Source organism: Syngnathoides biaculeatus, chromosome 6 (genome assembly GCF_019802595.1).
Source record: "Syngnathoides biaculeatus isolate LvHL_M chromosome 6, ASM1980259v1, whole genome shotgun sequence".
Classification (NCBI taxonomy): domain Eukaryota; kingdom Metazoa; phylum Chordata; class Actinopteri; order Syngnathiformes; family Syngnathidae; genus Syngnathoides; species Syngnathoides biaculeatus.
Genome location: NC_084645.1, coordinates 3,983,637 through 3,998,790, shown reverse-complemented (window position 1 = coordinate 3,998,790; position 15,154 = coordinate 3,983,637). Strand labels below are relative to the sequence as shown.

The 15,154-nt window shown below is 43.1% G+C and overlaps 1 protein-coding gene across 17 annotated transcripts in view; it reads right to left on the bottom strand.

Annotated features, from left to right (window-relative positions):
- wwp2 (WW domain containing E3 ubiquitin protein ligase 2) overlaps nt 1-15,154 on the bottom strand; it is a 186,331-nt gene that overhangs the window by 171,006 nt on the left and 171 nt on the right. For 3 of the 17 annotated variants that reach the window (XM_061822301.1, XM_061822305.1, XM_061822304.1), the window contains exon 2: nt 13,590-13,668. In XM_061822301.1, the coding sequence (XP_061678285.1) occupies nt 13,590-13,668 (79 nt within the window). The other 14 variants (XM_061822302.1, XM_061822307.1, XM_061822303.1 and 11 more) reach the window with 10 other exon arrangements.

Below are 15,154 nucleotides of genomic sequence, written 5' to 3'. Positions count from 1 at the left end.
ATTTGCTGATCAAAAATTTAATGACTTAGCCAGAGGGCAAAAAACTGTTCGAGTGGCTGCTTGTTTTGACTTGCGTTGATCTGTCGTGCTTACCCAACGGAAGGAGCTGGAAGAGCTGCTGGCCAGGATGTGGAGGATCTGAAATGATCCTGCCTGCTTTGGAACTAGTTCGCGTTGCATGTAAGTCCTCAATAGTGGGTAGAGTCCTTCCGATAATCCGTTCAGCTATTCGTTGTTAAAATTCAACAAAATCAAACTTATACTAAACGGGAAAAAATGCTTCTACTTATATGTTAAATTAATCCTGTTCTGAAACTGTCTTGAAACGGTTTTCTGGTGTGCTCTGAATAATATGGTTATTGTTTGATACTGTGCTGAGTTACATGAATTAAATTATGAAATATTTTAGGACTGGGGACTTGTTTTAACATCGGTGTCCTTTCAACAACTTAATGAAATGTAAAAATTATGTGTTCTGTTTTATTAAATAAGTTGGCCAAACCAAAAATAAATATATTAACATTTTGTTATTTATGATTATTGGTTCAGGCATTCACCGAGACTGGGTTCCAACCAACAAACAATCATGGAAATCAGTGAAATATTCCCTCTGTACAGCAAATTTGAAATAAAAAGTGTGGAATTATATTTGCATGACTGTAGTTACCCAAGCATGCTTTATAAGATTAAGATAATGGACTTTGCATTCTTCCTGGAACATTGGGACTGACATTTTGACATTCAAAGATAGTTTCAACAGCTCTAAATTGAAAACAAAGAAATCAGTTACATTTGGGACGCATTTATTGCAATTCATGTAAATTTGTACATACACACACACACACACACACACACACACACACACACAATTTTTTGTTTCAAATACAGTGGTTAACTTTTACAATTAGACTAAACAATTTTTAGGGTAGAGAACGGCCTGAGATGTTAGATGGACAATGGGACAATAACATTTTGAACTAAAATTGGTTTGTTTTCGCAAGTACATAACATTGGAAACAGCACATTCATATGGTCATAACTTTGTGATAAGGCCAAACAAACATAATGCTGTGTTTCTGATAACATAGACTAAGAAAACTAGGGTCGGTAGGTAGGGATTTTATTGTTTGTGTGTTTTTCATGACTATTATGTATCTACAAACTGGCCTGCTTTATAACTAGCTAACACTAGCTAGGTAACAAAGATAGCTAACATTACTATATGCATTGTGTGTGCGCACGTCATTCATGATTGTTTTCTGAAAGAGTATTTTATTATTTATCAACAAATTAGCCTACTTCATAACCAGTGTATATGTAAAATTGTTTTCTTTCAGTGCTGAGAAAGCAGGTGGTGCTCGTGTATCATAACTAGCTAACACTAGTTAGTTAACATTACTATATGGAGTTTGTGTGTGTGCACACGTGTGTGTCGATTTGCATGTGCGTGCGTGTGCGTTGTTGTGCATGTGTGTGTGTGTGTGCCTATTTATTTATATAGCTATATATTGATTTATTGAAAACACGACTCTTGTCTTTCCTCTTCCAAGGCGTCATGGCTGCTAGATATACAGCTGAAATGGTCCGACAGAAGCTGGATGATGATGAGGCATCTGAAATAGTCCGACAGATGCTGGATGATGAAGAGGCAGTAATGGGGTTGGACTACGAATCTGAAATTTCTGATGAGGACCCAGACTATTTTCCAGGTGGCAGTAGCAGTCCTACATCTGGAAATCCAACTGAACAGGATCAATCTGACTCAGAAGATTCCTCTTATGTGTCCTATGAAGAAGAAAGTGTCCAAATCATGTCCAACAGAATGAGTCAAAAGGGCTCTTACGGGAACGTGTTTCCTCCCGCCCAGGGCAAAACACAGAGCCACAATATCCTCAGAAGACAGTCAGCTTAGCACCGCCGTCTCATCCAAAGATGCATGGGAGCTCTTTACCACTGATGATATAATCCAGTGGTTCCCAAAGTGGGGTCCACGGACCCCCAGGGGGTGAAAAACGTCTTTCGAGGTGGTCCGTGATGTGAAGACGAAAAAACGAAATCGTCCGGAAGCTAATCATGATGTGAGAATTGCCCTTTCCAGTGTTGAACCACGTTTTGATTTATTGAGTATTTCTTTGTGCCAGAATAGGATAGCTGTGTCCAGCACTAAATTAGTGGCGAAAGTTGAGGTTGGGGGTCCGTGAGCTTTTTGAACGACTCACTGGGGGTCCGGGCCCAGTTTGACCGTGGGAACTACTGATATAATCCAAGAGGTGATGAAGTGCACAAACTTGGATGGATGGAGGGTAGCAACAGCTAGATGAAAAGAATGGAAAAATGTCCCCAAAATAAGAATTTGCGGCTTTCATCGGATCGACCCTGCTTGCAGGGAGTGAGAAGAACTGGGATGTATCTATCCGTGAGTTCTTCGGAAGTCCTCTACATAATCCCATGCACAAGGCCACTATGGCTGTTGGAAGATTTGAAGACATTCGCCATACCTTGGGCTTTGATAAGAGGACCAGAGCCTTCCATCTGGAAACAGATCATATGGCAGCCTTCCGCTATCTATGGGACCTGTTCCTGGTCAACTGCAGACAGCCATTCATCCGCAGTGATTGTGTCACTGTGGACGAACAGCTTGTGCCATTCAGGGGTATGTGCAAGTTTCTACAGTGCATGCCAAGCAAGCCTGTCAAGTACGGCCTAAAGATCTTCTGGGTTTGTGATGCACACATCCCCTATACAATAGATGGTATAGTGTACACGGAGAGACAACCATGGGAAGAAGTTCAGAAGAATCTGGGAGAAAACATTTTCCGGCACATGTGTAGGAGATTTAGAAACACAAGTCGCAACATCACCATGGATAACTTTTTCACCAGTGTGCCACTCACGCAGCATCTCCTGGAGAAGGATCTCACGATTGTGGGGACTCTACGTCAGAACAAGTCAGACATCCTTCCTCTGATGAAGCCTTCCAAGTCCAGGGAGTTTTACAGCACAAAGTTCGGATTCAATGACAGCCTTACCATGGTCAGCTATCTCAGAAAGAAAGGAAAAGCTGTTGTGCTCCTGAGCACGATGCACCACGACAAAGCAGTGGATGAACATAGCAGAAAGAAAGAAACAGAAGTGATCACACTTTACAACGAGACAAAAGGAGGTGTAAATACCATTGACCAGGTGGTTGGCAACTACACGTGCAAGCGCCAAACACAGGTGGCCCATTGTGCTGTGGTACAACATAATTGACATCAGCACCCTGAATGCCTACACCTTTTTCATGGCCCAGCACCCAGATTTCAACAGCGGCATCACCAATGCACGAGGGCTGTTCCTCAAACACCTGTCAAAGGAGCTTGTCACACCACACATGAGGAGACGACAAGAAAGGTGGCCCCAACTGCAAACCCCGATTATTGAAGCAATGGAAAGGTGCGTTGTGACAAAAGCCACAACCCAGACACAGGCAAGAAATACACAGGGCCAACCAAAGAGAAAAAGGTGTTAGATCTGCCCAAGTAACAAAGATCGCAGTCAACAATAGGTGTGGGAAATGCAATGTACCTTTTTGCAATGATCACTGCTAGAAACAAACATTTGTTTGAATTGCATACAGTGATAAGACAAGAAAGCAAAACAGGGAAAAGAGAGAGGAACTGTCAATCAATGACTGGACAGTTCTACACACACGCACGAAAACACACACACAATGATGCTCTTTTTTCTATTGCTGTTCTGGGAAATTTTCTTTTTCAAAAATGTGAAAAAGTGAAACATTAAGATATTTCAAACATTAAATCATTCTTTTATGGTCCTAAATATAATACTAAATATTATACAAGTGATTGTTCTTAACCAAAATGACCAAAAAATTCATAAAAATGCATTGATTGTATGGGTCATTTTTTGACCCACTTATGGAAGAGTGTAGGGTCCAGTCACTTGTGCATCTAAGGGTTAACAACATATCATCTGCCGTCAGGCAAGGAAAACTGACAAAATTTGTTCTGAGTAGTGACTAAAACTTTGGTTTTCCTTCATAGTTATTGACGATCAGGAGTTACTCCCGATTAAAAGCATCATATACAATGGCTTTTTTTATTTTCCAGACAATACGTCGCTCCGGAGTACAAGTCGCAACACCCATAAAATCCATTAAAAGGAAGATAAAACCATATATAAGTCATACTGGAGTATAAGTCAAATTTTTGGGGGAAATGTATTTGATAAAATCCAACACCAAGAACAGACGTCATTTAAAATTTAAATGACGAACAATTTTAAAATAAAAATTGCATTGACAACAACAAGCTGAACGGTATGCTTACGTTACATGACACAACTGAGAACGTGCCTGGACTGTGAACATATTAAGAGTTATTCTGATAACTATAGCATAAATAACATACTAAGAGGTTTACCAAAACCATCCGTGTCACTCCAAATAGCTGGTAACTAAAATCCAAGGAAATCTTCATCCTTGGTGTCACTTCTAAACAAGTGCCCCAACTCCAGAGGTAGACGATGCGCCGCTTCCTCTTCTATGCCACTTACGTCAGACCCGTCATTGGTTGGAGTTACAAATAGCCTATTAGAGGTTTTCTGAATCCCGACAGGATGGTTTTGGTTGTCACGGAAGCCCATTCTTTGTTGAGTCATCTCATGACTTCCCGGAATGCTGAACGGCAGATTCACCCGGAAGCTGTGCACTTGCAATGATGCAGAGACAGTTTGTTCGAGTGAGGTTGCCATACTCCACAGGCTTCGAGTCAAACGCTGATCGTGTCAGAAATATTACGTAATTATGGAAACGCTTTTGACAAAGGTCGCTCTAAGAAAAAAATTTAGGAGTACAGAAGTTTTCAACAAGAATGAACAGCCTTTGCGAAGACGGGGGGTTCTGCTATGCGTCTACATTCACAGATGGGCAGTATGCTAAAGCATTCGTCCTCCGTGTTGCCAATCAAGATTTTCCCAACTTTGCATACAAACAAGAAAATTAAACAAATAAAAGACATGTCTTTGTCAGCAAGAACCATTCACCATCGCACCATCATGACGGCAAATCAAATTGAATTACGTTCACGATAAACAGACGGAAGTCTCAATGCCTGCATGAAGTATGCGACGTATGACAAGGCGCATTCATGGTAAGAAGTACTTTTGTCATAGCTTAGCAACATCATGACATTGTTATTGAAAATAATCAGAATATGATTTTCCCTTCAACTCCATTTTTGTTCAGTCCGTCTCTGCTGTTCTAAGTTACAGATACACAGGCCTAGCGGGGCCTCTTACGGTTTTCAGTGTGAAAATAACCGATAAGAGACTTGGAAAATGGATGGATGGATGTAGTAATGTGTTCTTAACTTCACATGTAACTCGCTTTGGAGAATAAGTTGCACCCATGCAAAACCATTAAAAAAAAAAAAAACGCGATTTATAGTCCAAAAAATACGGTACTCATTTTCTGAATGGTGCTAGCAGGGGTAATACCTAAAAATAAGAGATCGAATGTTCACTCCCCATCACACCATTTTAGACATATTACCTTCAATTTTCCAAACTACAGGGAGTCCTCGGTCTTCAACTGAGATCCATTCCGACAGTAGCGACTTCACTTGAACTTGGACTTAAGTCAGATTTCACCGTTAAAATGAAAATTTACAATAACCGCTGGGATAGGCTTCAGCAATCCCGCAACCCTCATGAGGATAAGCGGCTAAGAAAATAGGTGGGTATGAGTACTTCGTATATAAAACTAAAATACATTAAAATAGAAAATATAAGATGCTTCACTTACTATTAGGGAAGGGAGGCTGGGATGGTGAAGAATGAAGGGACGCTGCGTTCAGCTGTTCCGAAGTAAGCAAAAGCAGGTAGCCATTGCTAGTGGTAAATTTCTCCTTGGCGTCTTCTCATTTATGCTCTTTCAAAGTTAGGAAAATATGCTGTGCCTTTTCCATTAATGAACATGACGCTGATATTAAGCCTACAAAGCTTCAGACCCTCGATCCATAACGTAAGTAATCTTTCCTTCTTGGCAACAATCGAACAACGTTGCTTCGTTTTTTTTTTCTTCACAACAAAAGCTGCTTTGTGATCACTGTATCCCTCATCGGGGTGAAACCCTTCATATGCACTAAAATATGGGCTTTGTCCTTCATAATAATCGCCACGGTCATCCAACTGAAGCACAAGTCTTGATGTCCGTCATGTCCGTCAGTGTTAATCCTTTCTTCGTTTTTTTTTTGTTTTTTTTTAAATGATATTAATTTTCGTTTCCATGGTCATTGCTTTTCTTTTGGCTGGACCAGCAGAAAAAAACAGCTTTCTTCTTTTGGGCCATGATGTGTAAAATGTGGACAAGAAGGGCAAATAAACTCACAGCACACAAACACAGATAAGCAATACGCATGAGGAAAGCAGAAACACTATGGTGCTGGGGCCATTATGGTGGACAAGACAGGGGAGTCGTAAAGTCGAATCATTTTAAGTCAACAGTCTTAACCCAAGATCTCCTTGTATTTATTCTCCACTGTACGTTGGGTTTACCCCTGTGGATGAGAGGGGAGGCTCGCTCCGCACACAGGTACGGGGATGGGTCCTGACTGTTGTTTGTGCTTATGCACCAAACATCAGTTCACAGTACCTGGCCTTTTTGGAGTCCTTAGAGGGAGTGCGAGTGAGCGCTCCCTCTAGGGACTCCATCATTCTGCTGGGGGACTTCAATGCTCACATGGGCAATGACAGTGAGCCCTGGAAAGGCCATAATTGGGGAAGAACGCCCCACGACCACGCCAGATCAGAACCTCAGTGGTGTTCTGTTATTGGACTTCTGTGTTCATCACGGATTGTCCATAACAAACACCATGTTCAGGCATAAGTTAGTCCACATGTGCACCTGCCACCAGGACACCCCAGACCGCAGTTCGATGATCGACTTTGTGGTCCTGTTATCAGATTTGCGCCCGCATGTTTTGGACACTCGGGTGAAGAGAGGGGCAGAGCTGTGAACTGATCACCACCTGGTGGTGAGGTGGCTCCGATGATAGTGGAAGATGCTGATCCGATGTGGCAGGCACAAAAGTATTGTGAGGGTCTGCTTGGAACGGCTGGCAGATTACCCTTTAAGAAGGAATTTCAACTCCCACCTCTGAAAGAACTTTGCTCACGTTCTGGGGGAGGCGGGGGACATTGAGTCTGAGTGGAAGATCTTCCACGCCTCCACTGCTGAGGCGGCCGACCAGAGCTGTGTCCGTAAAGTGGTCTGTGCCTGTCGTGGCGGCAACTCCAGAACACGTTGGTGGACACCAACAGTGAGGGACGCTGTCAAGCTGAAGGCGTCCTATCAGGCATTTTGAGCCTGTGGGACTCCCGAGGCAGCTGATAGGTACCAGCTGGGAAAGCAGAATGCAGCTTTGGTGGTCACTGAGGCAAAAACCCAGGCATGGGAGAAGTCAAGTGAGGCCATGGAGAACGACTTCAAGACTGCTTCAAGGAAATTCTGGTTCACTGTCCAACGTCTCAGGAGGAGGAAGCAGTGCACCATCAACACTGTACAGTGGGGATCAGGCGCTGCTAACCTCAACTCGGGATGACCTCAACTCAGGATGTTGTGAGGTGGTGGAGAGAATACTTCGAAGATCTGAATCCCACCAACACGCCTTCCCACAAGGAAGCTGAATCTGGGTTCTCTGAGGCAGGATCTTCTATCTCTGGGGTTGAGGTCACCGAGGTGGTTAAAAAGCTCCTTGGTGGCAGGGTCCCGGGGGTGGATGAGATTCGCCCAGAGTTCCTAAAGGCTCTGGATGTTATAGGGCTGTCCTATATTGCCTTTGCAATATAACATGGGGAACATCGGGAAGAGTGCCTTTGGATTGGCAGACTGGGGTGGTGTTCTCCCTTTTTAAGAAGGGCGACCGGAGGGTGTGTCCTAACTATAGGGGGATGAAACTCCTCAGCCTCCTTAGCAAGGTCTATTCAGGGGTGCTGGAGAAGAGGGTGTGTTGGGAAGTCAAATCTCAGATTCAGGAGGAGCAATGTGATTTTTGTCCTGGCCGTGGAACAGTTGACCAGCTCTACACGCTCGGCAGGATCCTTGAGGGTGCATGGGAGTTCGCCCAACCAGTCTACATGTGTTTTGTGGACTTGCAGAAGGTGTTCAAAGTCTTGTGGGGGGGGGTTCTTCGGGAGTATGTTGTACCGAACCCCCTGATACGGGCTATTCGATCCCTGTACGACCGCTGTCAGAGTTTGGTCCGCATTGCCGGCAATAAGTCGGACTCGTTTCAAGTGAGTGTTGGACTCCGCCAAGGCTGCCCTCTGTCATCGATTTTGTTCAGGCATAGAGTGTGTCCGGTTTGGTGGCCTGAGAATCTCATCTCTGCTCTTTGCAAATGATGTGGTTCTGTTGGCTTCATCAAGCCGTGATCTCCAACGCTCACTGGAGCTGTTCGTAGCAGAGTGCGAAGTGGCCGGGATGAGAATTCACACCTCCAAATCAGAGACTATAGTCCTCAGCTGGAAAAGAGTGAAATGCCTTTTCCGGGTCGGTGATGAGATCCTGCTCCAAGTGGAGGAGTTCAAGTGGGGTCCTGTTCACGAGTTGTCATGATCCTGCCAGTTCTACCACTGGCTGTGCAGGTCCCCTGACACACCTGCAGACACCAGGAGGCGCACATCTGCGCCTCAGCCCCAGTAGATATTTACCGAACTGCCTCCACGTTTCCAGAGGCGTGCATTTGGGTCCAACTCCGCCTTCTGGTTATGACAGAACAATCTGGCAGAGACATGGACCCAGCTGAATCCATCGCTCCCTGCAGATCCAGGGCAGACGCCTGGCCGAACAGGAGGCTTCTCTCCAGGAAACGAATCAGAGACTACTCAAAATATTCACTCGTTTGAAACCGTGGCTCACGTCCAGGACCAGTGCTGCCAACGTTAGTCCGACAACGCCCACCGCCTCTCCAACTCAAGGCCCATCTGCTTCCCGCCTTCTCACTGGTCACGGAGGTCCAGCGGTCAGTGTGCACGCCACTCTCTCGGCCCGAGAGTTCTCCGGAGACACTGGTAATGTTAAGCCCTTCCTTGCCCAGTGTGATCTCCATTTAGAATTACAGGCTTTTCGCCTTCCCGACTGACCGCGCATGGATTGCCTTCATGATATCCCACCTGACGGGGAGGGTGGAGGCTTGGTCTATTGCCGAATAGAGCCGCAATTCTGACACCTGCCGCACCTGGACCTCCTTCATGTGCGTGATGATGCAGGTGTTCCAGTACACTTCCCCGGAACGCAAGGCGGTGGCTTCATTGATCCCTCCAGAAGCGTGGAGGAAGCAACGCTGCGTAGCAGACTATGCCATCGAATTCGGCATTTGAGCAGCAGAGAGTTGGTGGAACGAGGACAGGGTTCATACTCAGTCTGACCAAAAAAATTTAAGTGCTTTTTAGGGGCATTCTTAGGGGCTGACACGAAAAATTTAGGGCCGACATGGAAAAAATGTAGGCCCGACACGAAAAATTTAGGGGCATCGTGGGAAATCAAGAGTAAGGAAAAAAGACACACCCAATGGTGCCATCAACCGTTCTTGGTTCATCAAATGTTCCAGTATCTCAGTACCTGTGACAGTGATCACCTGTCGCCCCTTGTGGTAGTTCTCATTGATATGACTATTGTCAACGTCTTCACAGAACAGTATACAGAAAAACAGATTCTAACTACAATTGCAACTTTTTGCACAAATGTCTTCTACTGATGTCTTTTTCAGCACCCCTACTCTAGCTCCTTGAGCCTACCCAGTGCCTCCTCTATTTGTTGCTGCAGAGGTGCCAACGTGGCTCTCTTGTCCTTTGCTCTGCCTCTGAGTGCATTGGCCTCGGTGATAAACCTCAGATTCCTCTTTTCTTCTGCCTCCTCACACAGCCTGTCACCCTTCTCAATAAATGTAGATATGTCAGTCTCTATTCTGGCTTTTTTAGCTTTGAGGCAGTAGAGATGAAAAGTGGGCAGCGATGCCAAATGTAGCCAGGTACGAAGTCTTCCTCTCCCCACAGTGGTAGTTTTTAGCAATGTCACTGTCTGGGAACATGACTGCAAACACTTTTGAATTATTTTTACAAGATTTGTAACTGTAATGGCTGCAGATCACTTTTAAAGTCCACACGATGTCTGCTTTTAACGAGTCCGTCTTCGTGTATTGAACTACATTCATAAAGCCTGACTTCTGGCTGGACAACTGTAGGTGCGCATTAGGGATCGCAACCGGTTACAAATAACCGGTTATAACCGGTTTTCGTTTTTTTTAAAACCGAAACCGTAATCGGACTTTCGAAATCGGTTAAAATTTCCAATCATTTCTTCCGGTTCCGGTACTCCACATTGCGCTATTTTTTTCAACATCATTTCCACTTTTTTCAAGTTTCGCTGTTACAGAGTAAAGTTGGACTCAAAAGAACATTCATTTAAATCAAATAAACATCAAACATGGCATCGAGGAAACGCTCCAAAGTATGGGAGTAAACTTGTTTTATTGGCAGACATCAAAACACTACTCGCATAACGGGGGGAACTCTGTGAACTCCCCACTCCGGAAGAGCAACAACAAAAACAGTCCGTGCAGAACCAACTCGAGGTCCCACGGGTGAATTATGTAAACACCACTATGGTACAGTTTTTTTTGCTACAGCTGTTCGGTTAAAACCGGTTATGAAAGTAAGCGTTTTTTTGCAATCCCTAGTGCGCATGCACTGCTAGTACCACTGCCTGAAGTTGATGCTTCACTATATTGATATTTTAGAAACAGATTCATACCAACGGAAGGTGAGAGAGTCTTCGCCAAATCAGCGTCTCTCCTGTTTTTCAGGTGCGACTCCAGCGCTTTGACGCCCATCTTTTCATGATGGTAACTCTGCTTGCACAGATGGCAGTAAAACATGTGCCGATCTTTTGGATCTCGACGAACCCAGCTCCAAAACTTCTTACTTTCAACCAAAGCTTCTTGAAAAATGCACTTCCCCATGATACAAGTTGGATCGATGAAAGAACTACGCTACGTCGTAACGAAGACGAAGTGAAATGCCTACTCACGGAAACAAACAAGATGACGACTTGTTGTCAACACGGTGACTTCCGTTGACAATTTCCGGCTGATTTGGACGCCAGACGGATCGCTATTTTTTTTTACATAAAAGATTAATTTATTTTTTAGGGAGAATTTTGGCGGTAGAGGTCCTCCCTTTGATATTTTTTTACTTTAAGGCCTTTTTAGGGGACCGGTTTTCGCGGATTTTAAGGACGTTTAGGAGCCCCTAAATGCACCTTCGAAAATTTAAGGGTTTTTAGGGACTTTTAGGGCCGCGTGCGAACCCTGTGAAAGATTGACGCCCCTTCTCTAGCCAATGTGATGCCAGGAAGATGCTCAGGTGGTAGCCAATGCAATAGCAGCTCTATCAAGCCACTTTCAAACCAAGATAATACACAGGATGTTTACGTTTGGTGGAATCTAGCACCATTTTTTCCTTTTGTATCCTAAATTTCATGCGTAACCAGAGACAACACTTTTCCGAGGAGGCTTTTAGTAAACTGATTTTTTCATTGGTAGAGACGTTTGTAAGTAGAGGTATGACTGTATTTTGAGCATATGGATTGATGGATGGATGGATGGATGGATGGATGGATGGATGGATGGAGGATGGATGGATGGATGGATGGATGGATGGATGGATGGATGGTTGGATGGATGGATGGATGGAGGATGGATGGATGGAATTGGTGGTGCATATTGGACATTGGTAGAAGAGTTTTCCTGATTTTTTTAAGGTCAACTTTGGAGGTGCACATTATACTTCAAGACGCATTATACACAAAAAATTGTGGTATGTGCTCTGACCTCTTCGTTCTGGCCGGAACCCGAAATGCAGCATTCTGAGCTTCAGCTGTTAAATGCTCATTTTGGGGAGTCCAGTCAGAAAACAATTACAGTAGTCAAGTCTACTTGAGATAAAAGCTTGGATGAGTTTTTCAGTTCTGTTTGACATATACAAGCCTTCACTCTAGATATGTTCTTCAGATGGTAAATGACACTTTTGTGATTGATTGTATATGACTATTGAAAGTCAGGTCAGACTCGATCAGAACCCCAGGTTTCGGACTTGGTCGTTGGTTTTTTTAAAGGGGTCATTCTCAGTGAATGTTCTTTAACCCCTTGTCGGTACTGGAGTGTTACACTGTGGATCATGACACTTTCTTCCCAGCTTCATCCAGCATCTTCACAAAATCTTTAGCTTTTGTTCTGGGGTTGATTCGTACATTTCGGACCAAAACCCCTTCATCTCTGGATCTCTGTCCAGAATAGTATGATGGCTGGACATTCCCTTTATGTTTATACTTGTTAATTGTGTGAACAGTTGAACATGGCACCTTCAAGCATCTGGAAATTACACCCAAAGATGAACCCGCCTTGTGGAGCACCACAATTCTCTTTATTTCTTTTGATTTGCCCATGATTTGAATAAAAGGTAGCAAAAAATTTGCTCTAAGTGTGGCATTTAATAAAATCTAATAATTTTGGTGATCCTGACTGACTTGAAAAAAAGAGTTTTAGTCCAATTTGTCTTCAGACAAGTGAGACAAAAGAATAAGTGAATTTTTGCAGTGTACGTAAACTTCTGGCTTCAACTGTGTATGTGTATACAGGAAGTCCTCGATCTACAAACAAGATCCGTTCTTATGCTCGGGACAAAACCTAAATTTCCGCGCAAGTTGAATTTCACCGTTAAAATCAAAATTTAAGACAAAATACGTCCTATAAAAAAACTAAAACATAAAAATACAAAAATAAGATGATGTACTTCCCATTACTGCAAGTGATGTATGGCGAAGGAGGGCAGCCTGTGCTTCAGTATTGCTCAGGAAGCATGTGCAGGTAGCTCTTACTCGCGGTAAATTCCTCCTTTTCAGCATTCTTGCCTTTTTGCTCTTTCAAAGTTTGGAAAAATACACCATGACTTTTCCTGAATGAACATTAGGCTGATATTAAGCCTAGGTTGATCTTTTCATCTTGGCAACCAACGAAGAATGTTGGATTTTTGTTCTTCACAAAAAGAAAGGTGCTTTATGATCACTGTATGACTCATAAGGGTGAAACCCGTGCGCTAAAATACGGGCTTTGTTTCGTAGGTCGAGTACGTTGTTAACCCAAGGACTTCCTGTGTATACATACATCATTGACATTGACATGAGGAGAGGGGAGACACAGACACTGAATTGGGAGGTGAGGGGTGCAGAGCTTTAACAGAGGCAGGACAAGAATGCTGTTTCAAGACATGTAGACAAGAATGGCTTTCAGTGAATGACTGTTAAAAATTGGACCAGGTGGGTGGTAACAGACATTTGGTCATCACTACTTCTTCCACAAAATGTTTAGATGATCTGAGTAAAATTACTTGATGGATACCTCGTTGGCTGCTTCCTAACATTTTTAAACAGAACACTTAATCTGGATTTATACACCAGCAACTCTATATGCTATCTAATTTGCTCATGTTGCATATTTTCCTTTGAATACATATTAAGAGGTTATTACCTTTTAATATCAACTGAGATTTTTCAGTAGTGTAGCCACCAGGTCTGGTCACACTGGCGACTGCCATGCTATCACAGCACTGAAACACAAACAGGCACATTTTTACTTTATCATAAAAGTAAGAAAAAAAAAACATTCAGCAGGGTATCCAAATGTGTTAACTCGTCTCTCCCCCCACCCCCAAAAAAGCAACTACCACGTGTTTTACTTTCTTCTGCAATACAGTGTAAAAACCCTGAGGCAGTGTTGAAAACATCACAATGTACTATGGTAGCAGCATACTGACTGGAACATGGGGATTACAGTATAAAACATCAATCCATCACCAGTAGTTTAACTTTTTGAAAAATCCCAACAAATGAGAAATTCCTCTGCAATATCAGTGAAACATCTTTTGCTGCTAAGTGACTGCGACTGACACATCCGTGTGGGACCACAAAGGGCAGATTGATGTGCTGCTGGTATTAATAGTTTAAAACTAAAACTACCTCAAGTGTATTCCTGGTTTAGAACCAACAGGGAAAAGCTTACGCAACAAAAATACACTTCTTTAGATTACGAAGTGATTATAAAATACACGACTGCGCATTGTTAAGTAACCCCTAATAAGCATTGATGCAGTAAATGTTACGAGTATCACTTCCCGATCTCACCTAACCTGAATTAAATGCTGCGTAATTTAAATACCCTTGATTGTAGCGCATAAAATAAACACGGACCATGGGAAAGGCGTTCCCTTGCACAAAATTAAGCACAGAAGGCAGACACACTTCCGATACAATTTTCAAATTAAAAAAATATGTCTCTATACGGAACCTGTTTTATATGAACGCTGAAGGGAAATTTAAAAGCTTTTCCGGTGTATGTGACTAACGTTCGAACATTTACCTGTTAGAAGCTAACTGTTAGCGAGCAACAAGCTTTGTTAGTGTTCCGAGAAAATATGTGCGAAAGCCGGCTCTGTCTCAGCGTCTGATGAATGGTATACAGTTGAATTGACCTAGTGGTTGCGCAATTGACAGTGACGTGCGCGTGTGGACACACGAACGCTGATTAAAATTGAAACTTTCTCATTACCTTTTCGGTGGTGATCCACTGATGGAGCGAGTCAACTTTCATTTCCGCCAGCTACAATACCACGTGATCTATCGTAGCTGGATTATTTGCACAACTCACTTGGCATTTAAAATGATATTTTATTCCCACGTATACATTACGATGGAAGATTAAAGAGTGAGTTAATCTCAACATTTGAAACATAATTGATTCGTCATAATAGGAGATGCCAGTTGTTTACGGAAGTGATGTCGCGAATCACGTGATTTTTCTCACCAATAGGCAAAAGCAACAATGGCGATTGTCACAAAGCGAATTACTGTTGCATGAAATCTCAACAATGCTCCGATTATGTACGAAACCTACCATTTGAAGTCCTAAAGCGGTACTTTGAGAAGCTAGGATATCGTGACGGTACATGTATCTTGTCAGATCCTTACAATTTGAAGAATGGATGGGTTGACGATCCGTCTTTGTGGCCGGGCATTACTTTCACCGATATATATTTT